This window comes from Orcinus orca, chromosome 7 (genome assembly GCF_937001465.1).
Source record: "Orcinus orca chromosome 7, mOrcOrc1.1, whole genome shotgun sequence".
NCBI classification, from domain to species: domain Eukaryota; kingdom Metazoa; phylum Chordata; class Mammalia; order Artiodactyla; family Delphinidae; genus Orcinus; species Orcinus orca.
In genome coordinates this window covers 54,039,829-54,055,320 of record NC_064565.1, presented here as the reverse complement: position 1 = coordinate 54,055,320, position 15,492 = coordinate 54,039,829, and the positions used below count along the sequence as shown (strand labels likewise).

Below are 15,492 nucleotides of genomic sequence, written 5' to 3'. Positions count from 1 at the left end.
TCCAGGCATGTTTCCTGCTGGCATATGGATATGTATGCGTATGTATGTGTATGTATGTATATACGTTACCCTGGCTATGCAGAGAGATAGAACAGGCCATGAGAAACCGCTGGGGGTGAGAGGGGAATATTGGAAATGTCATTGTTAATGAGGAAGGTAGTAAACAAAGATTCTGCAAGAGAATAGAGATGTTTTTGAAAACTCACCAAGGCTAAAATAAACACAGAATTATTTGATGCTGCTGATTTAAAGTCCATTGAAAAACTGGAAGAAGGGGCTTCATGCTAAATCCTCATTTTCAAGTACCAGAAACTGTTTGCTTGATTTATTCACAAACAAATATAATTTTAAAAGTTTCTGAATCATCCAGTTCCTTTTAATAAAGTTAAATTGAGATTAGAAGGATAAGCTGTCTTCTACATCACCCTTATTGGTAAAGCCATGCGTAAATGTCTTACTTTTTTAAGGCAGTGTTAAATTTTAAGTAAGAATAGTAATTTATACAGCAATTTAGGCATTCTCTCTGTTGTGTTTGCTATGACATATACTCCCTCAAAACAGGTGAATCATTAGTAGCCATTTGGGAAACTGTTAGCAAATTTAGAAGATAGCATCATAGGTTAAGTTTTGTGACTTTTATGCCCATGTGGATAGAGACAAGCAAGTCCAGAAAAAAAAGAGTAATTTCCTTTTAGAACTCAAAATAAGAGAATGGAGAGATAATGGTTTCATTTTTAAATCATTATCCAAAAGTAACATATTTGGTACAAATATTTTAAATTTAAGCCAACAGTCTCACTGAACCATAACTTGTTTTCCAAGTTGTGTGCCCTTTCAGACCATAGCATTTAGGAGTGAAAGCCACCTACCAAAAAGAATCATTTGTCCTCTCCAGCATCAGGTTCTGCTCCTAGAATATTACAGCAACAAAATCCACCTCACAGTACTAGAGTGAAGATTAAATGAAGTGGTCACGCACTTAGTAGATTGCATATCAGAATTCTTAATCAGAAAAACTACTCTTTTATACTTAAATTTGCATTGTGGTCTTTAATAAAAATATCAAAACATATGAGTTCTCTGTAAACTTGATTACCTGTGTTTAAGAGCAAGACTATTCTAACCCAAAAGCAAATAGATTCTGTAATATTAAGACTTTTATTAAATAGTTGTGTCCCCCATCCCAATTCTTTTCTTCCTTGCTCTCTCCTCAGTCTCTATTAAGTATCCGTGGCTCCCTGTTTTCCCCACGACGCAATAGCAAAACGAGTATTTTCAGCTTCAGAGGTCGGGCAAAGGATATTGGTTCTGAAAATGACTTTGCTGATGATGAACACAGTACATTTGAAGACAGCGAGAGCAGGAGAGACTCACTGTTTGTGCCACACAGACACGGAGAGCGACGCAACAGTAACGTTAGTCAGGCCAGTATGTCATCCAGGATGGTGCCAGGGCTTCCAGCAAATGGGAAGATGCACAGCACTGTGGATTGCAATGGTGTGGTTTCCTTGGTGGGTGGACCATCAGCTCTAACCTCACCTACTGGACAACTTCCACCAGAGGTGATAATAGATAATAAATTAGCTCTACTGACATTATATACCAATTTTAAATTACCAAGGCCTGGGCATTTTAGCCTGTTATACCAACCTGCTTCCCCAAACTGAAAGTCCTTAAAAATAATATATGATTTATTGAATGGAAAACAATAGGATCTTTAGAACCAACTAAATTGTGTGGGACCATTAACTTCCAAATGCTTTAGGTTAAAAGAGCCCAGTTTTTAGAGACTGGGATGAAACTCGTATCTGCAAATTCAGTCGACCTACCAGCACAAAATAATGGGCACTTTGACAACCAAATTGCTATTATAGATGTTTGTCGACCCAGAATTGTATAATAATCTATTCATATTCTGGAAATTTCATATACTTAAAATTCAATATTGTAATGACCAATATATTGATAATGGGCACTTTTCATACAAGTGTCAATATTACAGTGACTCTAAAATGTTTTGATGTCTATTAAATGACTCTAAAGTGTTTTGATTTCTTATAGGATGGCATATAGAAATAACTAAAGAAATCTCAGGAAAGCACACACATTTCATTGTACATCTGTGTTTGTGCATGGAAAAAAATTGGCCCATATATGTCAATATTTTCAATAAAGCCTCAAAGATAATAATTCAGCCTTAAGACTATATAATACTATTATTTGTTTTGGGGGAAGATTGATCTGATTATTAATCATTGAGATAAGTTAAAATTCCTTGCATTTGAATGAAATGGAATAATATATGACTTTGGCATGCTTATGAAAATTTTCCCTGAAAATTCCAACAGGTAAACTAAAATATTTCTGCAACATAATTGCCTTATATAATTACATCCAACTAGTAAATTCTTGTTTTAACCCTTTAGGGTACCACCTGTGATTTTTTTAAGTATTTATAACTTAATAATAAATTTAGTATTTTACTATTACTTGAAAATTGTTACTTGGGAAAACTGCACGTAGCATGCCTTTCCAGAGAAATGCTATGTTGTGTTGTATTATTCATTGAAAAGGGTGGTTTGAGCCAGCAGTGTTTGGTTTGCAGGGTACCACCACTGAAACAGAAGTCAGAAAGAGAAGGCTAAGTTCTTACCAGATTTCAATGGAGATGCTAGAGGATTCCTCCGGAAGACAAAGAGCCATGAGCATAGCCAGCATCCTGACTAACACAATGGAGGGTAAGAAGAAGGTCATGGGATAGTCAGCTTCCTATGATTATATACTTTATGAAACTATTATTTATTCCCATAGAATTACGAAAGTCAGTTACCCAAGATCAAAATTGTATAATAGACCTAAGTAGATAATATATGGAATACACTATTATCACATTGATTACAAAAACTAATATTGTCCTTATTTCTTTTTGATTCTGGTTCTCATCTGAAGAGTGATATTTCACCACTTGATACCTCATCAGTGAGGATTTATCCTTATATTATCCTTAAGCAATTAGAGTAAAAACTTGCCTTTTTAAGTTTTAGAAGCACAAGGAAACATCTCTTTCAAGCTTCAATCTGTTGTCCAGGCATGGAGGTAGTGATGGGTTGGGGAGGCATATGAATGAGTTGGAGGAATCAAAACCTATGCTCCACTTCGACAGGGACCCTAAAAAAAGATTTTTTCCTCCATCTTCCACATACACAGAAACCATTACATTCCTCCAATGAACAGCTGACACAAATATTTGTTGATTTTGATACACTGGAATGGGCAGCAACAATTACTTCCTTGTTCATTCATTAAGTCCCCATTTCTTCAAGTTTGGAGGAATATTATATTAGTACTGCAATTTTATAAATCATTTATAAGTCATATCTAATATGAATTCTTTAGAAAACTTCAATTACATTTTGTATCTTATCCCATTGGCGTACTAGATATACAAACGGGCATATAATAATTATAATAGGTTTCACCCATTAAATTACTAGTGCCTTTTTAATATATTAAGCTAAAATTCTGAAAAATATATGAGTAATTATGAATAACAGAACTAGATTTGGCTCTAAATCTATATTAAAAAGAAGGATATACTACATTCTCAGTGTGTGGAAGATCAATGCTGATGTGGAGACAGAGAGAGGAAAGAATGGGTCACACACATTAATAAGGATCACAGCTTTAGACAGTATTCTTAAAAAGGTCTTTCAAAAGAATAATTGTTTGATATATTTAATAATTCTAAAAGCCTACTTTAAAATTCTGTTTTGATAAAGAAAATATAGCAATTTAATGACCCATTACCTATTTAATAGATAATTAAGTTAGTTTGAGGCAAAATATTAAATTCAAAGTATTTATTTTCTGTTTAATTAAAGGAGAAAGTCTATTTACTTGACATTTTTTATGAATATATTGTGAAAATATTTAATGGGATTGTCTTCTCAAGTCCCCAAGTAGAAGCATCAATTTTATCAAATAATGTATAATCTGCAACAACAACAATTTGTTTTTATTGTTATTTACTACTCTTACTCTTTATTGTTCCTCCAGAGCTTGAAGAATCTAGGCAGAAATGTCCACCATGCTGGTATAGATTTGCCAATGTGTTCTTGATCTGGGACTGCTGTGATCCATGGTTAAAAGTAAAGCATCTTGTGAATTTAATTGTTATGGATCCATTTGTTGATCTTGCCATCACTATTTGCATTGTCTTGAATACCCTCTTCATGGCCATGGAGCACTACCCAATGACTGGTCAATTCAGTAGTGTGTTGACTGTAGGAAACCTGGTGAGTTCATTTGATGTTTACTTATTTACTTTGTCAGGGATGGGGCAGATAGACCAAAGAAGAAATCCATTTGTGCTGTGTGGAACCCCCTAATTATACCGTCTTTCTTCATAGGAAGAAATATCTAAAGGAATATTGAAGGTATTCTCAGTGATAAGGTCTAGAATTCGGGTATAAATGCTGACTATTGAGACCAACATCTGTGCTGACTGATCATGGTGTCTTACCCTTTGTAAACTTGTTAAAATCTTTACTGTCATTCTTGCTGGAAATATAGGCCCAGAGAAACAATGACGTCTAATTCTGGCTCCACAAGCATGCAGTTTTAGCACACATAGCTTCTGAAGAAATCATGTTCTTTGAAGAGAATACATAAGGATTGATTTCTGTGCACAAGAGGGCATAGTTGTTTCAAATTGAACTTCTTAATAAAATGCTTCAGTAGAATTCACAGAAGAGAAGAAATAGTTGATAAAAATGCATTTGTAATTTAGCCACATTTTTGGTTCAAGTTACTTGGGCAGACATCTGTGTATGTGTATGCTGACTTGTACATTTCCTCCTAAATGTATATGAAGAATCTGAAATGGATGAACAAATAAGAAAAGAATTTACATAGTTTATTAATCAAGACCTTTTTTGGCACAAGACAGAAACAGAACTCAAACTAGCTTAAGAGGAAAGTCTTTTTGACTGACTCATGGAATGGAAAGAAAAAGATGAACTACCAAAACATATGAAGGGTAATTTTGCAATTGGGCTTCAGGATGGGCTTCAGGATATCCTTTAACCAAGGGACTGGATATAGTCCAAACATTCATTGCATCTTTTCTCTGTAGGTCAGGAACATGATCAGCCATAGCTCATTGGTTTTACATCTTGTAACCTCTGCACTGGAAAAAGACTGGATCTCTTTTTCAGTTCCAGCTCAGACTCTCGTGATAGGATTCTATTCAGCATAACCTGGGTCAGATGCTCACCTGTGGTTTCATCAGCATTGGCGAGGGTGGAGTCATGTGAAAATGGCAGTCCTTAGGAATTACACAGGTGGAGGAACTATTCCCAACAGAAAGAAGAAAGCGAATACTGGGCAGACAGTTGCATAAATGTCTACTCCAATAAGAGAACTCAACTTCACTGCATTATAGAACACCCACCAGATTCTTGACACTTTCTTCATCTTTGACACCTGTGATACTGATTGTTTTTTCCAGTTTCTCCTTCATCGGAAGGAGATGATTTCTCCTTCATCTTTCCAATCACTCTATCTCTGCGTCCTTGTCTGGACTTCTCTTCTTTTACCTATTAAGGCTATGTTTTTCACTCAATATTACTATGTACTCAACAACTCTAGGTATTATCTACAATTATAGAGTAAGTTGTGTTCCATTCCTGTATTTCCAACAGTTACAGATCATTGCTCCAGGATAACTTTAAACACAGTATGAGACATCTGAAATATCATCTTTCTCACAATTTACTGAAAGCCCTAAAAATCTCAATTTAGTCTTGTATTACCTCTAGTAGTAGCCTTCCAACTTCAAAGAGCCTTCCAGCTTCGAAGATAGCCATTTGACTTACTTTCTCTTTATTTCTTATATATTTATACAATTTTATATGAAGACCCATTATTTCTTTTTTTCCAGGTATCAACTTCTTTACTCCTGTAACTACTATTAAAATCATATTTCTAGTACTCTGCACTCAGTATGCTTTCATCTTGCTAAAGTATCTATTGCCTATATTTGTGGTTCAACACTCTTAACTGGTTTTCAAAACTCCCTATCTGATTCCATCCTTCCTATACCAGCTTATTTTCCTTTGGTTCCTAACCAACCACCAGCAGTCTTATCAGAACAGCCTTGTCACTATAACACACAAATGTTTATATGCTTACATATGGGATAGTATATCACTGTTCTCTACCTTCACATTTAAAGTACTCCAACTCAAATCACTTCATCTCAATTCTTCATATTCTTCAAGGTCCAACTGAAGCCTCATCTCCTCTAATATGATACTCAGCCCATATCAAACACACTTTTTCTTAATTCCTAATGCATTTGTGAATAGAACTTAGTTGAATATTAAATAAAATCCACTATAAATTACTCCATGGCAGAGCTCACATCCCATTTTTCTTTTGTATCTTGCAGAGCGTTTACATGGTTGTAGCTCGATAAATAACCAACTGCTTGTTTCCTACCCAAAAAGGCATCATGCAGCATCTTTTCATAAAAGAACATGGGTTTGGAGTCAGGTGGAACTGGGTTTGACCTTACTAATAATGAAGCATCTGGACAAGTTTGATAAAAAATCTGAGTCTTTGTTTTCTATTATTGAAATGGATATAATAATACTCATCTCCCAGAGTTGCTGTGAAGATCTAATGAGATAATGTGAAAACACGTAGCACTGTGCCTGGCATCTAGCACGTGCTCAATAAACAATTTCCTTCCTCTTCTGTATGCTATTAACCTTTCTTTGAAATACTGACGGAAAATAGTTCTGCTCTAGCTGCTGTATTTTTCCCAGGATATTAGACAGTTAGGGAAGTTGAACAGTTAGGGAAAATTTTGGAAATTTGTCAGAGTGAAGCAGAAAACTGAGGTTTTATAGAATTTCAATGTTGAAGCAACTGAGTATGGAGGGACAGGATAAGAGACATTGGATTATAGGACAATCAAATGGAAAAGCACTAGACTAAAGCAACAAATTTGGGTCCAAATCCAGTTGTCCATGCTAAATATCTGGGTGGTCTTAAAAAAGTCACAAGTATTTCCTTCTCATGAGCACAATGTGTTGGACTAGATGTCCCTCATTCTAAAATCTGTAACTTTGAGTAGTGATGGAGATAATGAAGTAGGGAAGTGGGGTTCTACCACTGGTTGACTGTTTGTGGTAGAACCATGCATAAGCTGAGCTTAGTGTTGGGAAAACAAGACTCTTGAAGACAGAGAGTGTAGACGACAGAGAACAGACTTAACTATTTCTAACCTTAGGAATAAGAGAATGTGTAAACTGACTGTTACTATTGGCTAAAAGCTCATTATGAGTAGTAGTAATAATGTTGTATATCTGTAAAGTATTTCATAGTTTTACATATCTTATTTTATACCCACAACAAGCTTTATAATAAATATTTATATATGAAAAATTATATATATATAATATATATATACACAGAGAAAAAGAGAGAATATATTCCTTATAGCATGGGTACTTAGCTGAATTTGGATTTATATTATACTCCATGGATGGATGTTACATCGCATATTCTGTGGGGATTTTACAGTTTTCTCATTAAAATAAATTTAAAATTTCTATGGACTAGTTTATTACTACGCAAATGATTGCATATTGCCTTACAAATAAGGACATCGAGTTTTTTGGTTGAATTGATAACAAAAGAATTTTCCATAAAAGAGTTGTGGAACTTCCAGTCTTTACTTAGATCAATGTGCCTTTTTGTTTCCTCTTTCTGGAGCATATAAAAATTACATCACTTCCTTTTGATTGGATTGATCAAATTTGAGTATCAAGAGACCTCAAATCTCTATTGAGTTTCTCTAAGATGCTCTGTTTTGCTTTCATTTTTAAATTTTGTTTTAACCATTATAAAACCCATGCACTCATCTTAGGGATTCTATAAGCAAGGAATCTTCCATCAATCATAGTAGGTTAGATAACCTCTTCATCATACAAACATTTCCAACTAACCTGTAACTTTTTCTTCAGGGAATATTGATAGAGATCTGTAGCTCCTACACTATTTTTCTTACTATAACTTTCCTAACCAGTGATTAGAGGTCCATGATATCCCTTTATTCTGCTAGACCTAGATGGGAACTTAGAAAATGGTACCTGTTCTAAAAATCTTACAGGCTATTTGCAAATAAAAGTCTAAAGAAACATAATTAGCAAAATTATTTTAATTAAATGGTGTGGTATAGGATATGAATTCAAAATCTCAGGAAAGGGACATGATAACTTTTTGAAGGAAAAAAATGGCTCGTTTATTGAAAGATAAAACCATGGGAGCCAAATTCTAGACCTCACCTATGAAGCCACTCTCATCAATGAAGAAGTGTTATTTGGCCATCTAACTCCTCTCCTAGTGTAATATAAAACTGCCTTCTCGTCTCTTTCTAACAACTACTAATAAAGTTCTTGTGTAACAATAATTGTGTGTACACTACAGTTTGTAATAAAATTTGCTAAGCAATATAATACTGATAGAAATCCAAGAATATTAAACACAGACCTGATGAAACATCTCACTATCCTCATCTGACAGATGAGATAAAAGAAAATCATAAATGTTAAATGATGTCCTACCATTTTTCTTTAAATATATTTCAATTTCATCCTTCAAAAAAGAATCAACAACAACAACAAATATTTAAAGATACAAATCCAAAAGGCATGAGGATGATAAAACTAAAACCATTAAAACAAGAAGCTAATAGTAATGGAGCGAAAGGCGGCTACAGTTATGTCAAATTCACTACAGAAGAGTGGAATGTCAGTCTGGACAAGAAGAGGTTCTGTGGAGCAAACTGATCGATATTCAAACTTGAGCCTTTAGAACTAACATTTCTATCTTTTTAATGTATGTATCAACAGAACTTTCCTCTCTAAGTAAATACTCAGTAAGGAAACTTTCTTATCCCTGAACTGAGACCTTAAGCCCTAACATTTGATCATCCAAGCCCAGTACCCCTCAAAACAAAATGCTTGAAATTTGTTTACTCTTGGTCCAGACTCCCAGGCTGATTCTCATCCCCACCTTTAGCACTTACACTTTTGCTGATTGTCTTGTGTCATCACGTACAATAGGTTAGAAACTTTTCACTGAACTTACCTCCTCATTAAAGAAGCTGGCTTAGGAAGCCTATAGATGTATTGTCCATAAGAAATTTATCAGCCTAAATGAATTAGGTTTATGCATTCTCAGTTTGTATATCCTAATTAGTACTGCATTTTCAAAGCCTAGTACAACGTCTAGTAAGTACTCAGCAATTTTTTATTAATGAATGAATGGCTACAGAAACATATAATCCAAAATTTCAAAACACAAAAAGCTTCTTCAGAAGACAAGATATATTATAATTAGGCTAAGTCCAAACAATAAACATTCAGTATGTTTTTATTAATTGTCTTAGTCTTAAAAATTCCTCATGATAAAGAAATTCAAAGGCAGCAGAATGTATGTTTATAAACCATACACGGATTTATGTACATAACCATATCCAGGGGTTGCAGTTCTCTGTGTTCTTAGCATTTTTTGATGGAGTTTTAAAATTTTATAAACGTAAGCATCATGATCAATAGCCTCAGTTGACCTTTGCTAGAATGAGAAAGATTTTTTCAAAACTCTTAATCACTGACAATGCTAAACTAGACTAAAATGTATGTAAAACAATCCCAATGATTTATAGGGCCTAAACTGAAAGCATTTAAAAAGATAAATAGCTATGACATTAAACTGCAAATTGTAATTAAAATGTTATTTTTAAAGAGAATTTCATGCTGGGATTAAATTTTAGATGAAAGAATGTAAGTTTAAGGTATGGGTTTTTAAAATGCAGGACATCTTCTAGTCATTTCAGAAGAGCTGAAAAGTTCACCTTATGATTTTCTGTAGGAAGAGATATGTGTAGATCATTTACCTGGATTGTTTCTAACTCAATTTAACTCATATATTTCTATAATCAGGCTGTGTATTTCAAATAGTAGCTGCTCCTAAAACTTTATATTAAGAAATAAAATTCATATAAATCAGAACTTATTTTACATTCACCAGGGAAAAAATACCCCAGGGTAAGTCCTTCTATAAATGAAAAAAATCACTTTTTAATGTGCATTCCGGCATATCTGGATTTTCATGTACTAAGCTTGCTTGAATTACATTTTACTTCTATTTGAGTGAATGAATGATGAACTGAAGTTAAGCTATCTTTTCTGCTATGGGTATTTCCCTTAGGTCTTTCTGTGATTGGGAAAATGAGATGCTGGCTGCAATTACACTTTGTAAGAGTAGAACAAGATTTCCTTTAATTAATATATTTTAGGAAACCAAATAATTTTGATACTGTTATTTTGACAAAGTTCCTTCAAGGTAAAGGCTGATTTACGTTGGTAAGTGGTAAGCTTGACTTTAGTCATAATATGCAGCTTTTACCTATAGTTAATATAATTGCTTTAAAAGATTTTTCGCAAGAATAATTTCATAGCTCTTAATGTCCTTGGGCGTCTTAGCCTGTGGTTTTGAATTAAAAAACAAAACCATTTTCAAATAGACATTCATCCAGCCACTCAAATAATTTATTAATCCTAATTTTGGGTGTATGCATACTGAGAATGTTCTCCTGATGCTTTCAATTGAATCTGCAGTTCCTTGCTCTACTTATCCATTAACCTTAATTCTGAGGCATAAATCCAGAGATAATTATTATAAAACATTTGTGGCAAACTCACTCTTATTTCAGGAATGTTTATAAAATTATAGAAATAAGATGATGTCCCTTAAAAACAAAAATGAAGAACAAAATATGGTTTTTACCAATTTGAAGTAATTTTTTAGTGACTTCCAATAATACATAAATTGTTCTTATTGCAATACTTAAAAAAAATTGGTTGGGATTATGGTAGAAACATAGGGTACCAAAAAAGGCAATAATTCAGTAGCTATTATTTAGTATCGGATTTCAAATGTGGACAATGAAATGTTTTCAAATCAGCATTGTCTTGGAAATGTAGCAGATTCATTAACTAACACAAATCCACTTAAAATATTCCCCTGAAAAAAAATGCTAAACTTGTATATCCATTTGTCACATTTCTTCACTTTAAATTTTAGGTATTTTTACTCATAACTGTTTAACCTTCTTTACAAATTCTTAGAGTGTCAAAACTTTTTCAATGCTTGAAGTACTGATCTCTATTTTACTTTAGGTCTTCACTGGGATCTTCACAGCAGAAATGGTCCTCAAGATCATTGCCATGGATCCATATTATTATTTCCAAGAGGGCTGGAATATCTTTGATGGAATTATTGTCAGCCTTAGTTTAATGGAGCTTGGCCTGGCAAATGTGGAGGGACTGTCTGTACTGAGATCGTTCAGACTGGTATCTGCATAGACTATGTTTATATTCTATCTTTCATTGGCAAAATACTTATTTCAAAAATGAATCAATGTGTATAGTTTTTATAGCTTTTTACCTCAATGATATTTTAAACTTAAACCAGTATGTGTGATATTCTAAGAAAATATATAAATGTTCTCTTTAAAGCTGAGTGTGACTGTTTATCAAGAATGATGAAAAATGGTTGAAACACTTCATAATAATTAACTATGTAAGGCACATTTAAAAACACACATGTGCTTCTAAAATTATGTTTTAAATTCATTAAAAAATTTTTTTTGCTTTAAAGTCTCTAAAGAAATATAAATAAAAACTTTATACCCAATAAATCTTATCTTTTTATCAACCTTACTTATATTAGTGGTAACTACTTTAAAGGAATATGTGGGAAAACATTTGATCCCATTAGCACTTTAGACAATGGTATAACAAATTTTTTTGAATTTAGCAAGAAAAATTATTTTAAAATATGCAAAATTTTATTGGAAATTAAGTAAAATGTGTATTTTTCAAATTGAAAAGAAGCTTTTCCTTAAGTTTATCAAATTAATTTATTTTACTTTTATATTATAAGTGTCCATTAAAAATATATAACTCAGGGCTTCCCTGGTGGCGCAGTGGTTGAGAGTCCGCCTGCCGATGCAGGGGACACGGGTTCGTGCCCCGGGCCGGGAGGGTCCCGTATGCCACGGAGCGGCTAGGCCCATGGGCCATGGCTGCTGGGCCTGCGCGTCCGGGACCTGTGCTCCGCAGCGGGAGAGGCCGCAGCGGTGAGGGGCCCGTGTACCACAAAAAAAAAAATATATATATATATACACCTCATACTTTTAATATTTCTTTTTACTCTCGAAAATATAGTTGGAGGTGACATTAGCTTGCTAAATTCACAAATGTCTGTAATCAAAGTATTAATTTGTTTTCATGGATATATCTGTTGATGAATCAGAAATGTTTTCTCATTTCTGAAATATTTTCTCTCTCTTATATTTGCACTTAAATGATATTATGATTTGATTTACAATTCCAGTATTATTAACACTTTTTTCTGGATTTGAATTTTAGTATAGTTTGAGATTTTATATTCCTCAGAGGTGGGACTACAATATAGTATCATACTGATAAAATGATGTCTACCTAACTTTTAAAATTATATTGTGACTACTACTAAGAGTATATTTTCACTTGATTACAGCTTCGAGTTTTCAAGCTGGCAAAATCCTGGCCCACCCTGAATATGCTAATTAAGATCATTGGCAATTCAGTGGGGGCTCTAGGTAATCTCACCTTGGTGTTGGCCATCATCGTCTTCATTTTTGCTGTAGTCGGCATGCAGCTCTTTGGTAAGAGCTACAAAGAATGTGTCTGCAAGATCTCTAGTAACTGTCAACTCCCACGCTGGCACATGAATGACTTCTTCCACTCCTTCCTGATTGTGTTCCGAGTGCTGTGTGGAGAGTGGATAGAGACCATGTGGGACTGCATGGAGGTCGCTGGCCAAACCATGTGCCTTATTGTTTTCATGTTGGTCATGGTCATTGGAAACCTGGTGGTACGTATGTATTACAAATGCTCATAATTAAGAACAAGATCAGACAGTGGCTAAGAAGGTGGCCTGATGCAGCAGACACATCTGGTTCTATCATCAACAACCTAGACTCAAATCCCAGTACTAGCACTCTGAGCATGGGCAAGTTGCTTAACTTTTCTCAGCCTAAAACTCCCCGACTATGAAACTGTAAAAACAGAACTGAAATCTTATGGTTTATGTGAGGATTACATGAGGTATACCCGTGACAGTCCAGGGACAAAAATATTAGTTTTTAGTTTTCCTTCTTCAAAAAAAATGTTTTTATCAAGACTAACTTTGTCCTAATATTATTTTTTATGGCCTGAATTATTTTTATTCTATTATTATTTTCATGAGGTTACAATCTCCAGTAATTCTAAACAAAAGACTATTAAAACTGTTCTTTACACATACATAGTTCATATTGTTTGCTTACTCAGAGGCATAAGTTGCATATTACCAAATTTTGAAGACAAATTTCAATGAAATAGTGCATTATATTTTAGCTATGTATTGTAATTATCCAAACATCTTGGAAATATATTCTTCCCTGAATTTGCTTTATTAAAGGAAAATAAATTATTGAGGTTTAAGTTATGCACATGTATAAACACTGACCAGATTTAAAAGACTTACTTTTAGCTCTGACTTAAAAGCACTAATATAGAAGCACAATTTGTATATTTATGTGTTTTAATGCTTACATTTTTCAATCATGTGTGGTCAGAGTGTTTCTTTATGCTATCATACTGAACCTTTCCTTTGAGAAGTACATTTCAAATGAGACTGCTTAAAAGAATGTTTGTGGGATACCTGTGGACATGCAATTTTTTCAGAATAGTAAATAAGGAAGCTCTAGATTCTGAATAAATCTGATATAAAAATAAGGCAACAAACTGGGGTTCTGGCTTAGCAAGAGTCTTCCTACCATGTAACATATTTTGAAACTCAGTAACTACATTTCAAGCTAAAAATATTACTATAAATAAATTTTATTTTGTATCAGCTATAATGAATTCTTCTTCTATTATTCATATTTTATCAGTTAATTGGGTAATATTTTTCCCCATGTATCTAAATGATACACTGAGATTTCTTCATGTTTTCTGCAAAAAAAAAAAGTAAAAAGAAAAGTAATTTACATTATATGGGTCCAGCCTAAACCCTGGAATAATTTTAGACTTCTCTCCATCTGTTGAACTATTTGGACACATATATTTCAAAGTATACTGATGAGAAATGTGTTAAACCTTTTATAATTTGCCTTTAGTAATTTCTGCTGCTATAAAAGTTTGTGGTCATGGGACAATGGAATTTGTATTTCAAGTATGTTGTTTTAACACATATCCATCAGGCCATTAAACAGATAAATTCATTATTTACACACATGAAGCTAGACATTCCCTAGACAAACTGGTAAAATGCAGTAAAATGACTAAAATGAAAATATCTCTTTTTTTTCTCATTGGCCAAAACCACAAAAACGGGATTTTTGTCTTTTCACTGGCAACCCTGAGTAGACACAATTTAAATCTTAGAACCTCCAATTTCCTGTTGTCCCTCTCGGTTTGAAAGGAAGGGTGCTTGTTTTACCATTTTGTCCTTAGAGCAGGTCAAGATTTCAGGTTCTTTAAATGGTGTGTGATTAAGACAAGGTTTCTGAAATACAGTAAGCATTCAAGAAGCAGCTGTTGAATTCATTTTAGCAAAGATCTATGAGTTCCCTGTTTAAGCTATTATGTTTATGCATACTTCAATATTAATACAGCAAAATTTTCTTTTTTTCTTTTAGGTTCTGAACCTCTTTCTGGCCTTATTGTTGAGTTCATTTAGCTCAGACAATCTTGCTGCCACTGATGATGATAATGAAATGAACAATCTCCAGATTGCAGTAGGAAGGATGCAAAAGGGAATTGATTATGTGAAAAATAAGATACAGGAGTGTTTCCAAAAAACCTTTTTCAGAAAGCCAAAAGGTATAGAAATCCATGAAGGCAACAAAATAGACAGCTGTGTGTCCAATAATACTGGGATTGAAATAAGCAAAGAGCTTAATTATCTTAAGGATGGGAATGGAACCACCAGTGGTGTAGGTACTGGAAGCAGTGTTGAAAAATATGTAATCGATGAAAATGACTATATGTCATTCATAAATAATCCCAGCCTCACTGTAACAGTGCCAATTGCTGTTGGAGAGTCTGACTTTGAAAACTTAAATACTGAAGAGTTCAGCAGTGAGTCAGAACTAGAAGAAAGCAAAGAGGTAAGAATGCTTTTAAAGTTTTTCTTGCATTTCCTATAAAAACCATGCACAAGTTACTTAGTATTTTTATTGTGCTTATATGCATTATTAAAAAGTGTATTGAAAGTCATATATACAGTAATGTTGGAAAATTATGAGATATTCTTTTTTGAGAATTCCATCCATTGAAATTCCAACTTTCCACAGAAAATCATCATTCTGAATAATTAGTATATTCA

General features: G+C 33.6%; 1 protein-coding gene across 4 annotated transcripts in view; it reads left to right on the top strand.

The window, feature by feature from the left end:
• Positions 1–15,492, top strand: part of LOC101289367 (sodium channel protein type 3 subunit alpha) — a 113,212-nt gene that overhangs the window by 61,530 nt on the left and 36,190 nt on the right. For 3 of the 4 annotated variants that reach the window (XM_004283601.3, XM_049712049.1, XM_004283600.3), the window contains 6 exons: positions 1,215–1,562; positions 2,606–2,738; positions 4,057–4,295; positions 11,253–11,426; positions 12,637–12,993; positions 14,804–15,274. In XM_004283601.3, coding sequence (XP_004283649.1) covers positions 1,215–1,562; positions 2,606–2,738; positions 4,057–4,295; positions 11,253–11,426; positions 12,637–12,993; positions 14,804–15,274 — 1,722 coding nt within the window. The remainder of the gene's footprint in view (positions 1–1,214; positions 1,563–2,605; positions 2,739–4,056; positions 4,296–11,252; positions 11,427–12,636; positions 12,994–14,803; positions 15,275–15,492) is intronic. The other variant, XM_004283604.3, reaches the window with a different exon arrangement.